The sequence below is a fragment of the Lingula anatina genome, chromosome 4 (genome assembly GCF_051362555.1).
Source record: "Lingula anatina isolate TDL-2025a chromosome 4, LinAna3.0, whole genome shotgun sequence".
NCBI classification, from domain to species: domain Eukaryota; kingdom Metazoa; phylum Brachiopoda; class Lingulata; order Lingulida; family Lingulidae; genus Lingula; species Lingula anatina.
In genome coordinates, this window is record NC_141770.1 from 9,317,397 (window position 1) to 9,337,121 (window position 19,725).

Here is a 19,725-nt window from a genome sequence, read left to right on the forward strand (position 1 = left end):
CCGAATTCGCAAACCTCACTCCGAATTCGTAAACCTCACTCCGAATTCAAAAAGCTCACTCCGAATTCGTAAACCTCACTCCGAATTCGCAAACCTCACTCCGAATTCGTAAACCTCACTCCGAATTCAAAAAGCTCACTCCCAATTCCACTATGCCCATTCTCATCAAAGTTCTCTTCGAGAAATCTTATGAAACAGTAATTCGTCTGGGACAAATAATTTTTTTTAGCTGGGCGCTTCCAGTGAAAGGTTCGAGAGAGTTTTAGCAAACAGTGCGAATTGTGTTACATTTTGGTTTGCGTGATACATACCTTACGAAAATAAACCAACAGTTTACGTCACAAGGTCAATTGACTTCTCCAGCTATTTTCAGTATTTTTCACAATTACACACACACACACATACACACACTCTCTCTCGCCAGGGACACAAATTGGGGGCAAGAAGCAATTTACAGGTTTACCATTATAAATAAAAGGACAAATTAAGTGACACTGCTCCCAATTTTCTCAACATAGGATTGATACTACTAATAATCCATACATGTCAGGGGTGGATCCAGGATTATTTGAAGGGGGATCTGTTTTTTTTTTTTTTTTTTTTTTTTGTTTTTTTTTTTTTTTTTGGAATGACAGGCTGCACATGCAGAGCTGCCCCCCCCCCCCCCCCTTATAGGGCGAACAGTGCTATTTGGTACGTTTTAGAACTATTATTCAAAATTCTAATTTTAACATTGGTGTGATTTTTTTTTTACAGAATTCAAAAGGGGGGTCAAGACCCCCCTCACACGCCTCCCCCCCCCCCCCCCCATCCACCACTGCATGTTATTCATTCGAAATCGATTAATAAAGTGTAATTAATCTGATTAATTTCAATTATTAGATTATCTATGATCTTAGATGAATATTTCAGCTGCAAAAGAGTGAGGGGCTACTAATTACTATTATCAAGTATACTCGGTTATATAACAGGTAGGCCTACATGTGTAGGCCTACAGTATATGATAATACGGATTGTTTTGCCCATTTATAAATAATATAAGCCAATGTCGACACCCTGAAACATGTTATCTGTATTAAAGATTCATTTCAAAATAATCATGTGAAAATGCTTGAAGTTGTAAATAATAAATAACGCACGTTTATTTACATACATGTACATGTAGTGCATAAATCTGTTCCTTCCAACGCTGTTTCAACTCGTAATTCTGTTCTCATATTCATAATACATGTATAATTCCTTAAAACGACACACACAAGAAAACACGTAAACATAATATATTTTAATTGTGACTTGCTGTTAAGTACATGTATGTTTATCCCTATTTTCTTCATTTCTTCTATTTCCTTGAGCTTAAAAGGGTCATACGTCTACGTCATCATTTTGTGAATGGGAATACAGCGCACCATGTAGTATGAAAAATAACTAGTTTTCACACGAAGCCCTCTATTGGCAAAATCCCCTAGCCCATCTTAGAATATTACTTCCGACTTTATACGGCAGTGAACGGGGTTAAATATGAATTCGGAGTGAGGTTTACGAATTCGGAGTGAGCTTTTTTAATTCGGAGTGAGGTTTACGAATTCGGAGTGAGGTTTACGAATTCGGAGTGAGCTTTTTCAATTCGGAGTGAGGTTTACGAATTCGGAGTGAGGTTTGCGAATTCGGAGTGGGGTTTACGAATTCGGAGTGAGGTTTAAGAATTGAGAGTGAAGTTTAAATATTCGGAGTGAGGTTTAAGAATTGAGAGTGAAGTTTAAATATTCGGAGTGAGGTTTAAGAATTGAGAGTGAAGTTTAAATATTCGGAGTGAGGTTTAGAATTGGGAGTGTCGTTTGGAATTTGGAGTGCACTTGTGGGCCACTGTAGCCCCCGTACCCCACGCCAAGGGGGGGGGGGGTCTGCTTCGCGGACCCCCTTCAAATAGCCTAATCCTTTAGTAGGCCTATATATACTGCTCCCTTTACTGTATATCAACCTTATAGATCGCATTCACAACGAGTTGAGCCAGGCTTTACAAATCTTGGGGACTAAATATGGCGGACGTTCATGAAAGAAAAACCGCATAATCTTTTAATAGTCTCTACGCCTCTCACACGCTTCCCCACACGTCGTCCCTGCGGGGGGACAGTCATTAAATCTCTGCTCCATTGGGCGACACATTTTCAAGGCGTTCGGAAGATAGCCGGAAATTGTCGAGGAGTTCCGAATGCTACTATTCTCCAAATAAATATTTTCAGCACACGAACAAAACGTAGTGCCTCGATATGAAACCAGACAACTTTTGTGTTTTTAATCTCCAAATACGAAAAATAATCAATTAAGCTAATAAATAAGCTAACGTTAAGAACATATTATATCGTTTGTTTTATATTAATTATTATTTAAGATCATAATAATAAACAAGTTGCATTTCGATGTACTCCACGCTATGACCTTTATATAAAAATAGCAATTTTTACGAGATTAAAAATTGTATCGCATTGTTTGGTTCCATTGCCTCGCTTTCAAAAATTAAAACAGGCGCTCCAATATCGTAAAACGAAGTTAAAAATTTTATATTGGCCGAGTTCCCCCACTGTTAAGAATATCCTCGCAGCATTAACTGCAGTTAATTAACCTTCCTACGATTTTCAATGTATTTTGCAATATAATTTACAATCCTCCAGATGAAGAATTTTATTAATCAAGAGTGGGGGAGGGGTGGAAAATCCCCTTGGGGCCACATATAACACTATAAATGCGAAGGGAATCCCCCTTACAATGGCGGCAATTATGAATGTTAATCAGGAAAGTTCGATGGATTTGCTTTTTAAAACATACAATCAACAGAATATTTCTAATATAATTTCTTAAAACAACACCAGAAAGCAAATGAAATCAAATCAACCAGACGGTAAACACCGACAGGCTTTGTCAATTTCACCATTTGTTTATTTCAAACAGCGTACTGTTCGCGCATGTGCAGTAGTTTGAGACCTGTGCTAATATTTTCCGGTTTCGGTATCGGTCACGTGATGCAAGCCTAGCTTCTTGGAAAATTGGGTGCGTCGTATTTTCACTTTGAGCAGAGGGGAGCGAGGTACGTTAAGAATGAGAAAAATAAGACATATTTTGCTATGTTGTCAACTTTATTTGCCCAAATTATTCGCTCATCAAAATTGTCGTTTTCCCCTGGATAATATGTTTTATGGCACGTTGCCCGCCAAAATGATCGAAGAGCTGGTATCGCTTTAACATTTTTTTATTTCGGTTTCTCCTAATATTTCCGGTTTCAGTATCGGTCACTTGATGCAAGCTAAGCTTCTCGGGAAATATTGGGTGTGTATTTTCACTTTGAGCTTGGCGGTGACAGAGGGGAGATTGCAAGGTACATGTACTGTACAGTAGGTACGTTAAGAATGATAAAAATAAGACAACTTTTGCTATGTTGTCAACTTTATTTGTGACGGATGATAAAAATTACTGTCTGAGATGTGAAAATAGCCAGAGAAAAAAGTTTGAACTAGACCTATACATAAAAAAAGAAACATAACTTTCTTGGCGGAGGTATATTAATTTAGGAAGCAATATCTTAATTGCTATAATGAAAAAAAAAATATATATATATATATATATATTTATAATTTCATCCATCTTATATAAAATTATTTGCCAACCACAGGGATTAATCTCCTACTGGTAAATGGCAAAATGCTTTGTACATCAGTTCGTGATAAAAATCTAAAATAACACCTGAAATCAAGGAGAAATTACAGTGGATTGATGAAATCCAATAAAAAATGGATAAATCAAACAGTTTAAAAACCTGAATTTTATCTGATAATTTAAGAGAAGAATGATGTACAATGCTTTTTGAGCAGGTGTATAAAATTCTATGCAGGATAACCATGTAAAGTACAAGTATATAACTGCATATACTACTGGTAGTACTGGTACTATGTTGTTTCAATGTTAAAACAACATAATTTGCCTGCTGGGAAGATACTATGATCAGAATTCAAATTCTCCCAACCTACACATTACTTAAATTATGTAAAAGCTATTGATTAATTGATTTCCAAACAAACTAGACTCGCCCTTCAAGAAATCGATGCCTTCAAGAAATCGACGAAAACTGGAAGTGCATGTTTTTTGCACTGATTTTCCTGACATGCCCATCGTAAACACTGTTGTCAAGTAAAATGAAGCGTCTGATACAAAGTATCCAACTTGGCATTCACGTGCTTGCTTGCGATGCGTTCAGTACACTTTGTTTACACTGACAAGTCGAGGTCAGGAATGCACAATGTTTTTCTATGTAATTACACAGTTTCAATTTTGATTAGTGAATTTTCTTTTATCTGCATGGTCATTTTCCGAACATTTGTATAAGCCACGAAATATTTCTCATCGGAAAATCACCCAGCAGCTTTCCAAGTAGAAGTGAGTGACGTCATGACGTACTTCCGGTTTTCATCGAGATCTTGAAGGGATTAGCGTTACGGTTTGCTGCACATTTAAAGTGTTCTGTCTCAAAATGTACTCAACTGCTTGGATTGAAATTTACAGAACTTATTCTTCACATGATATCACACATATGTGCTTAATTTGAGAGCTTTAGCTGTTATATGTTTTCTACAGTGCCCATTCAAAATTGAAAAAGAGCTATTTTCCGTCGATTTCTTGAAGGGCAAGTCTATGTTGTTTACAAGGACCCGTTAGAAGCGAGGGGAGAGGGGACTGCAGCCAATAATTTGTGTATATCTTCCCCTGGCTTTCGCTATACCCTTGCTCGCACAGTACGTGGGTTTATAAATATATGTATATATATATATATGTGGACGTCGTATCTTAAGGAACCCAAATATAGAGGACAGTGGTAAAAAATCGGATCTAGCGGTATTTAAATCTAAAAAGGTTTTTTTTTTTCAGTTTTTCCTTTTATCTATCGGTAACGGGAGTATAGGGACGAGTTATATTTTGGGACTAAATTTTATCCGTACGTCCCCTACATAAACACTGTCTCAAATAGAGAGGTAAACATCTATATATGCACAATTAACATTTGGAAAGCAGGTAGGCCCTGGCAGACTTATGATCTATAGGAGAGGAAAATAGTGTGTGCCGAGTGTCAGCAGTACTAAAGTTATCATTGTACCACCAGCGTTAGCGCTGGCGGTACACATGGTTTCGGTCCCATCCGGATCGTTCTGCCTGCTCCGCCGGACGGCTACCTTTACTGCTTCTCCTCCTAGACGGTAAGGGCCCCCCTACCCATCTCTTGGATTTAGGTCACCTATAATCTCAGCTCGTTCCACGTAAAATTTGGGCTTTGCCTGTATTGGGGTCTGGGTGTGGCACTCATTGCAATGCACCCTTGTCCAAAAATGGCAAAATTAAATGCTAATTATCTACCCTACGGAAGGGGTTATGGGAAAAATTTCTACAGACGGCTTACCAAAAGTCATATGTGTAGATTTCAAATATGCCCTTGGATTTGACCTTTGACCTTTACTTCAAGGTCAAACGGGCCAAAATTTTCAAAAAAATAAATTTTTTTATGAAAAATTTTTTTTTCCCTGTTATTCAGACACCACACAGACTTAACCAATAATATTATTGGAAAGTGTTACCCTTCAGGTCATCTTTCATCTCCTTGAATTTGGGGTCAATCGGTGCATTTTCACTGGAGTAGCGGCCATAAGATGCCGAAACTGAAAACTGTCTCTAATTTGGGAACCGTTAATGCTAGAGACCCATTCTTTTTTGCATTTTGTAGAGCATGTAAAGCCCAACACTGGAAGTGGTCTCTGTTTTTTTGTATTCCAAACGGTTTTCGAGTTACGCTATCAAAAATACATATTGGTGGTGAAAGCAAAATGTGCAGTACGGTATAGTCAGGTGGCTAAGTCCAAATTTTATCCAGAATTGTGCAATAGATGATAAAAGCATGAAACTTTCCACGATGAATGACCATTGGGTTTTCGTCTATTTTGGATCAGGGGGTTGACAAACACCCAATGGTCATTCATCGTGGAAAATTTCATGCTTTTATCATCTTTTGCACAATTCTGGATAAAATTTGGATTTAGCCGCCTGACTACTTTTCACCATGAACTAAACTTTGCATATTTTGCTTCCCTTTTTTCTCCAAAACTGGCAGAGATAGGTCCATAGTTACTATTGAACTTGAATAGGAAGTCATACACTGGCAATCTAAATGTGACCTTGAAATTGACCTTTGACCTACTTTTCACCATGAACTTACCTTTGCAAATTTTGTTTCCCTTTTATCTCCAAAACTGGCTGAGATAGGTCCATAGTTACTATTGAACTTGAATGGGAAGTCATATACTGGCAATCTAAATGTGACCTTGAAATTGACCTTTGACCTACTTTTCACCATGAACTGAACTTTCCAAATTTTGCTTCCCTTTTATCTCCAAAACTGGCAGAGATAGGTCCATAGTTACTATTGAACTTGAATGGGAAGTCAAATACTGGCAATCTAAATGTGACCTTGAAATTGACCTTTGACCTACTTTTTACCATGAACTGACCTTTGCAAATTTTGCTTCCCTTTTATCTCCAAAACTGGCAGAGATAGGTCCATAGTTACTATTGAACTTGAATAGGAAGTCATACACTGGCAATCTAAATGTGACCTTGAAATTGACCTTTGACCTACTTTTCACCATGAACTGAACTTTCCAAATTTTGCTTCCCTTTTATCTCCAAAACTGGCAGAGATAGGTCCATAGTTACTATTGAACTTGAATACGAAGTCATACACTGGCAATCTAAATGTGACCTTGAAATTGACCTTTGACCTTCTTTTCACCATGAACTTACCTTTGCAAATTTTGCTTCCCTTTCATATCCAAAACTGGCAGAGATAGGTCCATAGTTACTATTGAAGTTGAATAGGAAGTCATATACTGGCAATCTAAATGTGACCTTGAAATTGACCTTTGACCTACTTTTCACCATGAACTGAACTATGCAAATTTTGCTTCCCTTTTATCTCCAAAACTGGCAGAGATAGGTCCATAGTTACTATTGAAGTTGAATAGGAAGTCATACACTGGCAATCTTAATGTGACCTTGAAATTGACCTTTGACCTACTTTTCACCATGAACTGAACTTTGAAAATTTTGCTTCCCTTTCATATCCAAAACTGGCAGAGATAGGTCCATAGTTACTATTGAACTAGAATAGGAAGTCATACACTGGCAATCTAAATGTGACCTTGAAATTGACCTTTGACCTACTTTTCACCATGAACTGAACTTTGCAAATTTTGCTTCCCTTTTATCTCCAAAACTGGCAGAGATAGGTCCATAGTTACTATTGAAGTTGAATAGGAAGTCATACACTGGCAATCTTAATGTGACCTTGAAATTGACCTTTGACCTACTTTTCACCATGAACTGAACTTTGAAAATTTTGCTTCCCTTTCATATCCAAAACTGGCAGAGATAGGTCCATAGTTACTATTGAACTAGAATAGGAAGTCATACACTGGCAATCTAAATGTGACCTTGAAATTGACCTTTGACCTACTTTTCACCATGAACTGAACTTTGCAAATTTTGCTTCCCTTTTATCTCCCAAACTGGCAGAGATAGGTCCAAAGTTACTTTTGAAGTTGAATAGGAAGTCAAATACTGGCAATCTAACTGTGAAATTGACCTTTGACCTACCTTTTGATGAACTTTTGATATATTTTTTTTGCATATTTTGAAAATTGTTGATTGCATTTTTACAGCTTGTCAAGCAAAAGACTGGTGGCTGTGTCCCTTATTTTGTGTATGTGGGGGTCTATACGAATGCGCTTGCTCCAGCTGGTGGTACAATATTCAGAGGCGGTATCGCCTCTCTGATCCTCTAGTTTTGATTAATAGCAACATAAATGTTACAACTTTATTACGGGTTCTTAAATTATGGAACATATGTACAGTACTAGTACGTATCTGCATGTACCGTTGACGACCACGAGTTGGAGAAAGTGCACATGAACTTGATGAAAGCTCACAGTTTGAGTTTCTCTTTATAAAAAAAAAAGAAATAAAATGAAGAAGGAACTTAATTAGACTCGGGCTGGACACTCCCTGTCAAAGCTTCAATTGGATGAAAGAGACGGCCTTACTGTGCTGTTTCACAATGCATATGCTATTGCCAAAAACAACGGGTGAAATGGTTATCTGATTAACAGACGTTTTTATGGACATGCATACATTTGATATTACTAGCTACACATTCTTCATACTTGTATTGTTTTTAGTCCTTGTGTCATTCCACAACGCCTTTTTCATTAGATAAAAAAACTTTTTTTTTTGGTTTTATTTTACTTTTTTACAAATAAATATATATAAAAAAATTTAATATTTGATTTAATGTCGATGATTTAAATGTTAGAAAATACACATGAAAACATGAATAAATAACAGCAAAATGAATCAAAAATTATTGAGTATTCAAAGTTAAGTATTGGATTTTGTACAAGTTAAAAAGTAGAAAAATTGAATAAGTGAGATGGTTAAAACATAGTAAATCTCAGGATGAAAGCTAGGAGCTACTCTACAGACCAAATATTGCAAAATTTCCTGGATTCCATAGCGCTAAGAGTTTGCCTCAGTGTTTGGTCTCTGATTCAAGTACTCCCTAGCTACTTGTGCTAATGCCGAAATCCGAGAAAGTCAAGGGTTGCTGTTCAACTAGTGCATAATGAAAAGACCCAAAAACTACACACCAGCTCAGTAATAATAACAATACTATAAGCATAATAAAATGACAGGTAAATGTTTCCAAAATAAGGGCTAAAATTATATTTTACTTACGATTTACACTGTTTGCTATCACTTTGTGCTGTCATCTCTCTGTATTTTTTACTTGAGGTTGTCCAGTCACGTGACAATAACAAGAAGTGCCGCGTCTGCTATAGAAATGCTGTACGCGTACGCATCTGCGTGGTGACTTTTTATTAACAAAATAGTACCGTCACATTATTGCTCTCTCAGTTTCGTTGATTGAGTGTAATGATTGCAATAAACAATGGTGAGGAAATGCCAAACACAAAAACACGCTGGGTCTTTGTGTAAGTACGGTATTCAGAGTACTTTCGTTCATACCGAATAGAGATAGCGATCAGCTAGCTACTCAATAATACTAGTACCACACTGCAGGGAAAGCTACCTAGGCTGTGTTTATTTTTAAAACAAAACATTTACTTTTACAAGCCAGCTTCCTCGGTAAATTGAAAAGAAAACAACCCCTTGTAAGCTGACTCAAGTTGAGAAATGACATAGAATCTAGATCAAATTTTGGTGTAGAGCGGACCTTTTCCCAAAGAAAAGGGTAGTTCGTTCATATATACACTCACCTTTTGCATTGGGATCTGTTTTGGACCCTTCTATCATCATTTCACAAAGGATTGTTATTAGATATAATGTTTATTTAAATTATTTCTGTTATTACAGATTAGGCCATAATGAGTCCTAAAGTGCTAGTGTGCATGGAGGTGATGTGATGTCTAAAGACAAACAAAAATAATTAACTTCTGATTCAAACAAAAATGGCTGACCGTAAGTACATAAATGATAAAAGTAAGATAATAATTAATAGTTAAAAGTTGTGACATTACTCTGTATTTATCTCAGATATTTGGTATCTATTAAAAAAAGTGATTTTAATGTTTCAAATCGACAAACTATGTAAGTGTAAACATAAAGATATCCATACACCTTAATTTGAAGGTATATACAGTATGTTATTGTCTCTCATTTTAAACGTTGTCTACATTATGTTGATGACATAATCTGCTAGTACAAATTATTGAAGAAGCAGCTTTGGGAAGTTTTGTTTGAAGACTTTCTGGTATTTGTTACCCTAGGGTAGTATATGTACATGTAGAATAAAATCCTTACCATTTATATTTTAGGTGGTTTTGGCATTCGGACGCCTTCTTTAATTGAGCAGCTGAAAGCAGTGTTAGACCAATATCCAGATGATGGGCAGATTCTGAAGGTTAAGTTTTCATGTAGTTTTTCTTACTTTGATGCTTTTATTTAGTCATGCATGCATCTACATAAATATGAAATTGTGAGGATTTTTAAAGTTATAAAAAGAAAGAGAAAACTGACTTTGTATATGTCAATCTTTTAGGAATTAATCCAGAATGCTGAGGATGCTGGAGCAAAATCTGTGAAATTTGTGAATGACAGACGCCAGTTTTCTGCAAAGTCTCTGTATCAACCAGATTTGAAGATATTTCAGGTATATGTAACATGTTTTAAAGCAAATAAACCCTTTTTATTCTATTATATTGGATATGTAAAGGTTGGATATATGTCTCTATTCTTACAGACTTAAAGGGATAATAACTCTTCGTATGAGGTCTATATTTCACAATAAAACATTTTGAATAACTCACAGAAATATAAGATATTCTGTTTTACAAGCAAAAACAGCAGTTATAGCTATTATTCTGATATCTGAGCTTGTCTTCAGACCACATGACCTCCATTGATTGCTATACTCTATTATAATCTCTTAAGAGATTTTGACAAAAAAACAAACTTGTTAGAAAAATACAGCGACTAACTTTGAATGTAAAAATGGATTCATTAACCATTGGTTAGTATGGGAAAATTGTCGTTTACTCCAGGAAAATTCATTTTTTGGCCAAAATGAAGAGTTATTATCCCTTTAAGGTACAGTTCCTCAGTTAAGTCCTTATTCATAGATGGTCAGCTAGCATTTGTCTGCTTTTGTTTGTTTTATGTTTAATGATTATTTTTTACATTTTATTAAAATTCCTTTCATAAACATACGGTACTTATATCCTCTACCTGATCAGACTTTAGGAAAGGCGTCGGACATGCCTCGCAAATTTCGTCTCGGTCCAATAAAAAATCCTGTATCGTCGGACCTTATGTCTGGCGAATTTTCAAATTGACTAAAAATGTGTAAATATGAAGAATACGTTGTTGTTTCCTTGCTGGACGATATATTTTACTTCATTCGAAAAGAGAGATGGGGTGAAAATCTCGGGGAGTTACCAGCTAATTATACATAATTTATTAACCTCAGTTTCACTCACAAATAGGCCTACTATTTTGTGATTGGCTGAGGTTAGGGGATTCCTGGATGATGTAATGTACAGTCTCATTTTCGTTTTTGTAATACCCCTAAGCTCCCTACATGACAAAATGGCCGCAACACATGTGCTCGTGCTATTTGCGTTTTTACAGACTTGATCCTCTGATCAGTCATACACAGTACTCATGGATAAGCCGTTTGTTTTGAAAAAAGACGTTGTTGAACTTTAAACACTTCGTTGGTGCAAAGCGTGGCAAAAATGAAAACGAAGTGAGGAAGAGAAACGGAAGTTTACTAAAATTGGAAAGAAGGTAGGCCCTGGCAGACTTATGATCTGTAGGAGAGGGAAATAGTGTGTGCCAAGTGTCAGGAGTACTAAAGTTATCATTTTGATCAATAGCAACATAAATGTTACAGCTTTATTACAGGTCCTTAAATTATGGAACATAAGTACGTATTTGCATGTACCGTTCACCACGAGTTGGAGAAAATGCACATGTACTTGAGGAAAGCTCACTGTTTGAGTTTCTTTTTATAAAAAAAGAAATAAAATGAATAAGGAACTTAGACTCGGGCTAGACAGTCCCTGTCAAAGCTTCAATTGGACGAAAGAGACCACCTTACTGTGCTGTTTCAAAATGCATATGTTATTGTCAAAAACAACGTGTGAAATGGTTATCTGATTAAAAGACGTTTTATGGACATACATTTGATATTACTAGCTACACATTCTTCATACTTGTATTGTTTTTAGTCCTTGTGTCATTCCACAATGACTTTTTCATTAAATAAAAAACTACTTGTTATGCAAGTAATTTTGTCTATTTTTTCTTTTTTATTTTACTTTTTTACAAATAAATATATATCAAAAATTTAATATTTGATTTAATGACAATGATTTAAAACGTTAGAAAATACACATGAAAACATGAATAACGGTTCATATTTCTATTATTTTACTTCGGTCTTACAGATTTTGTTTCGGTCTGACAGAATTATCAAGCTTATCAGACCGAATGTCTGACAGATTTTTTGGCCTTTCGTAAAGTCTGCCCGATTGATTTTTCACAAGATAATCACAGATATGTCTTTAGATAAATAGACATGCAGTCATTTGATTCTCTGTTTTTTGAAATTTGCCTATAATATTTGCCACCCAGGTAGAGGGTAGTATTTACTAAGGTAATGATAATTGAGTCTTATATACTGCAGGGAACGAGGTACTTTGAACTCTTCAGGAAGTATATGTTTATGGAGTTTATTGTAAATTCTTTCTTTTATACACGGTACCCTTTAAAGGTACATAAAATATAGGATTTAAACCCTATTCCAAGTATTCTTGTTGAGCTTATCTGAGGACAATCAAAACTTTTTGTATGTAAAATGACAGATGAATGAACTTAATCAGTATTGCAAAAAATAATCATTTACACTGTCCCCTGTCAAACCTCAGTTATAGTCAGTCATCTCAACATAGTTGGAAAAGAGTGTGATTTACAGTGCAAGAATTTCGCAATATCTGGAAATGAAGGCAATATGGGCATTAATGCTGTGTATAAATAACTTCCACTTATATGTGTGGGTTTGGATCTTTGGCTTTGGCTAAGAGTTATGGTGAGTGTCAGGAAATTAAGGAAGATTTAAGGCTGGTAATTCCATGAAAATGCTGTGTACCCTGGGATAATTCATTAAATATGAATTTTGGCAAAATCCTAGCTGTTTTGTGTGCCTGTGAAGTATAATAGCCCATTCACACTACAGTTGCAAAAATGCACATTTCTATAATCCGAATTTTTCGTGGGGAATCCGATTCGGTATTGCGTTCACACACGCTAAGCGAAACCGAATTACACATTGAAAATTTCAGGTCTAACTTCCTGTTTTGAACACTCGCACATGCCCCGCACAGGAAATCTTAAAATACCTACAAAAATTTGTGACGACAAATGCAACTCTAAAGACATTCCAGCATTCTTGAGAAGTATAAGATGGCAAAATAAGTTTGTTTCCTCATGTTGTAGTGAGTGGTGACCTCCAAATAGGTTTGATGCAATCCCTAAAGTAATAAACAAGCGTTCATAGATACCCGCACTTATCTGCACACATGCGCAGTTAGATCTGTACAGGTGTGGATTCCGGTAAGTTATCCGGATCGCGCTTAGAAATCCCACTCGCTTGCAGGATTTTGAAAATGCGCATTACAAAAATCCTCTTGCGTTCACACTACTGCATTTATTCGAATTGTGACCTAATTCGCAATTTATCCGGATAACTGAGCTTAGTGTGAACGGGGTATAAGTTATCAGATCTAGAGTAACTACATGCCTTTCTTTGATCCATATGTGCCCATGAAATATAACAAAGGTGCTGAGCTTACATGTGTATTTCGGCACCGATTTAATTGGTGAGTCTTACAGTTGCACACTAAAATCAACCAAATCGAGCCATTTCCCCAACACCTTTTTCAGGTCAGGGACCACTGTATTAAAAAATATAAATATTTATTAATTTTAAATGTTTAATATATGTTTTGGTATTTCAGTGACCCTTGAATTAAAAAAAGTCCCCAGGCACATCCCTTGTGGAACATGTAGGTCTGTCTGGGGTAGTGCTGGCAATTTTTTTTCTTGTTTAGCCAAAATACTACTTTTTCATCTTTATTGTGTCCAAAGTAAGTCAAATCAACCCTATTTTGTTTACGGTAGCCAGTTTAAGTCAGTTTTAGCATATGGCTAGATTGGCGAGTGTTAGCGCTACCCCAGCATTTGACACTCGCACTCACCAGCATGCCAATGCGAGTAAAAATTAAATCTGGCGTGTGAAATTTATGACACAAGTCGCCATTTGGGCGAGTTAATTTATGTCAACTTTCTTTATTAAGTGTATCGGTAAAATTTAGACTCAATAAAAGTGCGATTGACATGCCAACATTTACGGGGAAGTTCAGGGAATTCCCCTAACTGCTAACCTCGTTTTTACTTTCATAAGTAATAAACGTGATTGGTTGATGTTGAGGAATTCTGTAATGACTTATTCACAGTCTCACTGTGGATTTTGAAAGTTCCTAACCTTCGTTTGCGCGACGGAGTTTGATGAAGTACGTCTTGAGATTATGCACAGTCGATACTTCCGGGAGAAAGCATGTAAGTGGATCATGGAGCAGATAGTTAAAAAATTACGAACGTCCCGCAAAAGAGACGGAGAACGTCTCAGAATCAGCATCAAATGATGAGTAAACAAAATCAAAGCAGAAACGAACTGATGCAAGCTAACGGTCTGAGCTCTCTGACTCAAAGCATGTTTTTGACTTCTCTAAAAATCTTTTTTCTGAGCAGAGCAAAAAAAAAGGTTTTTTCAAACGCACGAAGATTAGCAACGTGTTTAGGGTAAGAGAACTTGAATTACCTACCTTGCGCTAATACAATACAAAACAATACAATACCATTCAAATAAAGCAATATAACAAATTTTATTTCACCTCGGATACACTTAAAATTTTAACAATCTCGTCAGCTTTACAGCTATTCACCGATTTCATCTCAGTCAGAGCGACCTACTGTACAGAGTTCACCCATAATATCACGAGTTTAGTTGTAATATTTTAATAAAATATTTAATTAAAGCTCATTTTAATATTTATCTTGAAACAAGTACTTCTAGAGTCTAAACTGAGTAAAACGATTAATCAAAACAGTTTTTAATTTTATCTTTATTTGCATATGACTTATAACTAACTATGCAGCATTGGTACCTGATAACATCTCAATCATCCGTCATTACCACATGGCCTTTACTTTAAATACTTGGCTGGTAACTTCTTAATAAAACAATCCAAAATCTGGCTTGTACATTTTCAGTTTGGCCTGTAACTTTCAAAACACTGGCCAAATTGGCCTGTGCTATTTCAAACGAAGGTCAAACACTGTACCCAAGTCTGTCAGTGCCAAAATTACCTTACTTATGGTAAAGGCAAAGATAACAAAAAATACAATGTCATAAGAATTTGAGTCCTGTTACCTCCCCTCCCCTCCCCTGGGACAGCCTAATTAACCCACAGTTCCACTAAAATTCTAAAGTCATGTATGTCTCTTATGATAGTTGTAAAAATTTGAAAATTATGTCAGGCTTCCAAATTTTGTAGGAAGACTATTCTGTGTAATGTTTTTCACTTTAAGAATTTCATCAAACTTGAAAATGGGCCACTTAATAATTTTGAAAAGTTCCTTACCAAATGTGCGTGGCTGTGCCAGATTCACACATTATAAAATATTAATTAATTTTTAAGTGATGAAAAAAAAATTAATACCAAAATTTCCTCCCCCTAATGGTTTAGAATGGATGAGATAGCAGAAATTGCAATGTAAAAGGAATAAAGAATATCACACACACACCCCCTTCCTAGCTCCCCCAACCCAGGGACAGCCTAACCCTGTGTGGCATTAAAATCATTTATAAAGCATTCTAAATGTATTTTCATCTTTTGAATTGTTCTTTTCACTTATATCTCAGGGTCCAGCTCTGTATGCCTACAATGATGCTGTTTTTTGTGATAAAGACTGGGACAGAATAGGAGCCATCCACAATAGTAGCAAGAGAGATGATCCACTGAAAGTTGGAAAATTTGGGTTGGGGTTCAAGTCTGTCTTTCACATGACAGGTATGAGTGGCAATCTGTTAAATGGCAATATACATGCAGCACAAACAGCAAATAGAGATGCACCAGGCCCGTAGCTGTGTGTGTGTGTGGGGGGGGGGGGGGGGGGGGGTTCAAAAGAACCACCCTTTTTGCTTGGAAAAAGGTCCACTCTGGGTAAAATTTGACCTATGTACTTGTACTTTTATGGTAAAAGGTCCACTTTTTCAGAAAACGAACCCCCCCCTCTGAAATTGCCTGCTACGGGCCTGTGCACTATCTTCAGAAAAATATATACAATTTTTGCCTGTGGATATACATGTACAAATTTATGCTCAACAATTTTACACATGTAACGAATCACCTTGTCAATTCCAAAGAATATTGAAACATAGCAAGACAAAAATCTAAATTTACTAAGTGGGTTTTGCTTCAGTTTTTATATACAGACACTGTAATTGTCTGTATATATTCTGATTGGTCTGTCTGTCCACGTAATCACCATCACTATTTCTGTCCAACACATGACATTCACCCCATATTATAGCTTCCAAAAGGTATTTTTGTTTTACTTTAAATTTACTTAATGGTAATCTTCTTTTTTCACAGTTTTGTTGAAGTTTGCCCTATAACTTCCAAACACAACAAGGGCAAAGATGTTTAAATACCTGTATGTGAAGGGGGCACAGGCTTAGTTCAGTCAATAATATCATTAATTAATAATTTTGACCAAAACTCCACCTAGTGATCAAAACAATTGCACTGAGGAAGACCACAGCAAAGAGAAGATGGAAATTTCTGCACACACAGGTATTTTAACATCTTTTGCCTCATTCTCTTTTGGCTGTATTGCTTGGGACACTTGGCTGAGTTACTTCTCCAGCAGGTAACACAACAGCAGTGATATGTTTTCCAGGGATTAACTACTAACTGACTGATCTCTACGCTTATTTCTCTGACTGCCATTATTTGATGCACTCTTTTCTGCGTCTGAACATTTGTCAGCTTTGCTGCCTTGTTTCCTGTATGGTGTCTGGATATTTGTCAGCTTTGCTGTGTTGTTTAATATTACCAGCAATAATTCAAGTTAATTCACATGCATGTGGTATCGTGGGCAATATATTGTTTGTTTGGTGAAGAGGTAGGTTGATTTTGAAAATTGGCATAATTTTTAATCAATTTTGATTCTGTCTTTTCACAGTTTTGGTGATGTTAGCCCCATTACTGCCAAACTTTATTATTATTTTTTTAATATCTAATTTTTTACACATTAGCAATTTCAGTGGCTTTTTTAGCCCATGAAATTGAATTACTTGCTGGCTTTTCAATGTCCATGCCACCTGTAGTACATAGTGTGAGAGAGTAAGAGTGATTGTGCTGTTTTAAAGCATAGTATAATAGTGCATCAAAATTAGCCAAAACATTATTTGGTGCATTCTTTTCTGCATCTGAATGTCTGAATATTTGTCGCCTTTGCTGCCTTGGTTCTTGTATGATATCTGTATATCTGTCGGCTTTGCTGTCTAGTTTAATATTACCAGCAATAATTCAAGTTATTCCACATGCATGTGGTATCATGGGCAATATTTTGTCTTTCAAAGCTCAGTGATCTATATCGCTGTATTGTCTCAGGCAAATCACTGCATGCATGTTCAGCATAGGGCTATAGCTTTTGGTTAATGCATTGATATAATACAGCAGGGGCGGATTGAGGCTGTCTTCTGAAAGACAGTCAGATTTTCAAGTTTACATTGCGAGTATCTAATTTTTTCTGTAAGAAGACAGTCAAAAATTGAGGATGGATCAACAAAGAAAATTTTGAAGATGGTCAGAAAATAGCTCTGGATCTGCCCCTGTACAGGGATGCAAAGATCTTATGTTCTTGGGCTAAAACATACTTGTCTGTGCATCCATGCATCTCTAGGTAAATGCCTGGCCCCTGTACATAAATCCTCTGAGCCTCGGCACAAATCCCATGTTCCTGTGCACAAATACAAATCCTACTGGCCTGGGCATAAATCTTATATGTCAGTGCATAGATTGATTGTGTCTGTCCATAAACCCTTTGAACCTGTGCATAGGTTTTATATGTGCCTTTGTATAAACCTTTTGTGCTTGGGCATTTATTTTTCTTTTCTTCTACATTTTCTTCTAGATTTACCAAGCATGATAAGTGGAGACAAGATAGGATTCCTAGATCCACATGAAAAATTCTTTGGTAGTGGAACAACAGGGAAGCAATGGCACCTTAAAAATGATAAAGAGGAAATCTCTGCCCTGCATGATCAGTTTGAACCATTTGAGGGGATTTTTTGTGGACGTGACAAAACATTCAATGGTGTAGATTATAAGGGAACACTATTTCGTTTTCCACTCAGAACAGGTTCACAAGATCCCTCTCAATTCTGTTCACAATTGTCAGAGCAGACATATGCATCAGAAAAAATTGACAGTTTGTTCAAATCTTTCATGACATGTGCATATATGAACCTTCTGTTTTTGTCTTCGCTGGAAAGCATTGAATTGTATGAAAGAACAGAAGAAAGTGATAAACCAGAGTTAATCTTCCATTTGGCATTAGATAAAGAGTGCATCAAAGGTGTGAGATCAAAGCGTGGAGAGTTTTTGTCAAAAATTGCTAGGGTGCGACAAACCAATGAGTGGCCAGAAAAACCAATTCAGTTTACATATGAGCTCCAATTCACAGAGACAACATATATCCACCAAACAGCAGCCACCTCACCTACCCCCTCAAAGAATGCCAGATTGTCTGTTGACAAAACTTCCAAGACAACCAAATGGATGCTAACAAATCACTTTTCAGGAGGCCAAGTGAGTTCACAGTTTAAAAAACTGGCAAATGATTCAAGTCTGGGTTATCTTCCGTGGGTGGCTGTCGCGATGTGCTGTGGCAAAAAGGATGAACCACTTCAACAGGTCAAACAGAAGCCCCAACAACAGAAGGGTCACTTCTTCTGTTTCCTACCACTCCCACTAGAAGAAAAAAGTGTGACTGGTCTTCCAGTTCACATGAGCGGTTTCTTTGCACTCAGCCAAAATCGCAGACACCTAAAATGGCCCACCACTGACCAAGATAGATCTGCCTTGACTGATAAAGCTCTTCTGTGGAACATCTGTCTGGTGGAAGAAGCAGTTTCAGTGGCATATGCTGAACTCCTAAATTGTGCCATTCTCGCAGGCTTTTCACCAACGTGCATTTATAATGCAATGCCAGACTGCAGTGCAACTGATCCCAAATTTGAAGAAATGGTCACACGTATGTACAGAGTGACTCTATTGAGGCAATCATTTTTTAGCCCAACAGATGACACATGGTACAATGCTAGTGAAGTCTTGTTCAATGATATAAGCTCTAACATTGACAATGTTGAAGATCTTGTGAATGTTCTAATTCTCAGCGGCGAAAAGATTTGCACCATCCCATCACATGTAAAAGCTGCATTACAAAAGCACAATATAAAAATTGCAAAGATTCAGCCAGGACATGTACGCACTGCTCTAAAGAAACCAAATGTGTCAACCTGGGTAGACAGCCTCTCATTTGACAAAAAGATGTCCATCCTAAAGTACATCCTCTCTGATTCAGCCTATGGTGATATAATTGGGATCAAATTTTTACCCCGAAGTGACCAGGTTTTTGTTAGGTTCCAGTCCAGTGCAAGTGACGCACCAGAAATGTATGTTCCAACCAAAGATCATCCAAAAGACCTTCTCCCTGGGTTGACCGACAACTTATTGGAGACTGAGAGAGTCCCATCTGAGGTTGCCACACACCTGGAAAAGATCGCAACTTCAGGTAACTATTAACAAAAGGGCCAGTCCATGTATCATATATTTTTAAGAGGCAAAATTTCTAAACAACAATTATAATCAGCTAATATGCAAGTTAAATTAAAACAATTTTATTATTATTTTTTCAGATTTTATATACAGATCTGTAAATGTCTGTAAATATTCTGCTCCTTTACTGTTGCCATATGTGTACAGT

The 19,725-nt window shown here is 36.6% G+C and overlaps 1 protein-coding gene across 5 annotated transcripts in view; it reads left to right on the forward strand.

Moving 5' to 3' along the window:
• The first annotated feature begins 2,974 nt into the window (after positions 1-2,974).
• LOC106159408 (sacsin) overlaps positions 2,975-19,725 on the forward strand; it is a 29,372-nt gene continuing 12,621 nt past the window's right edge. Inside the window, exons 1-7 of one of the 5 annotated variants that reach the window (XM_087010842.1) lie at positions 2,979-3,082; positions 3,279-3,370; positions 9,463-9,567; positions 9,924-10,009; positions 10,148-10,258; positions 15,593-15,740; positions 17,872-19,533. In XM_087010842.1, the coding sequence (XP_086866968.1) occupies positions 9,558-9,567; positions 9,924-10,009; positions 10,148-10,258; positions 15,593-15,740; positions 17,872-19,533 (2,017 nt within the window). In that variant the 5' untranslated portion in view covers positions 2,979-3,082; positions 3,279-3,370; positions 9,463-9,557. Of the gene's footprint in view, positions 3,083-3,148; positions 3,371-9,462; positions 9,568-9,923; positions 10,010-10,147; positions 10,259-10,287; positions 11,395-15,592; positions 15,741-17,871; positions 19,534-19,725 lie in introns of those variants that run through there. The other 4 variants (XM_087010839.1, XM_087010840.1, XM_087010843.1 and 1 more) reach the window with 4 other exon arrangements.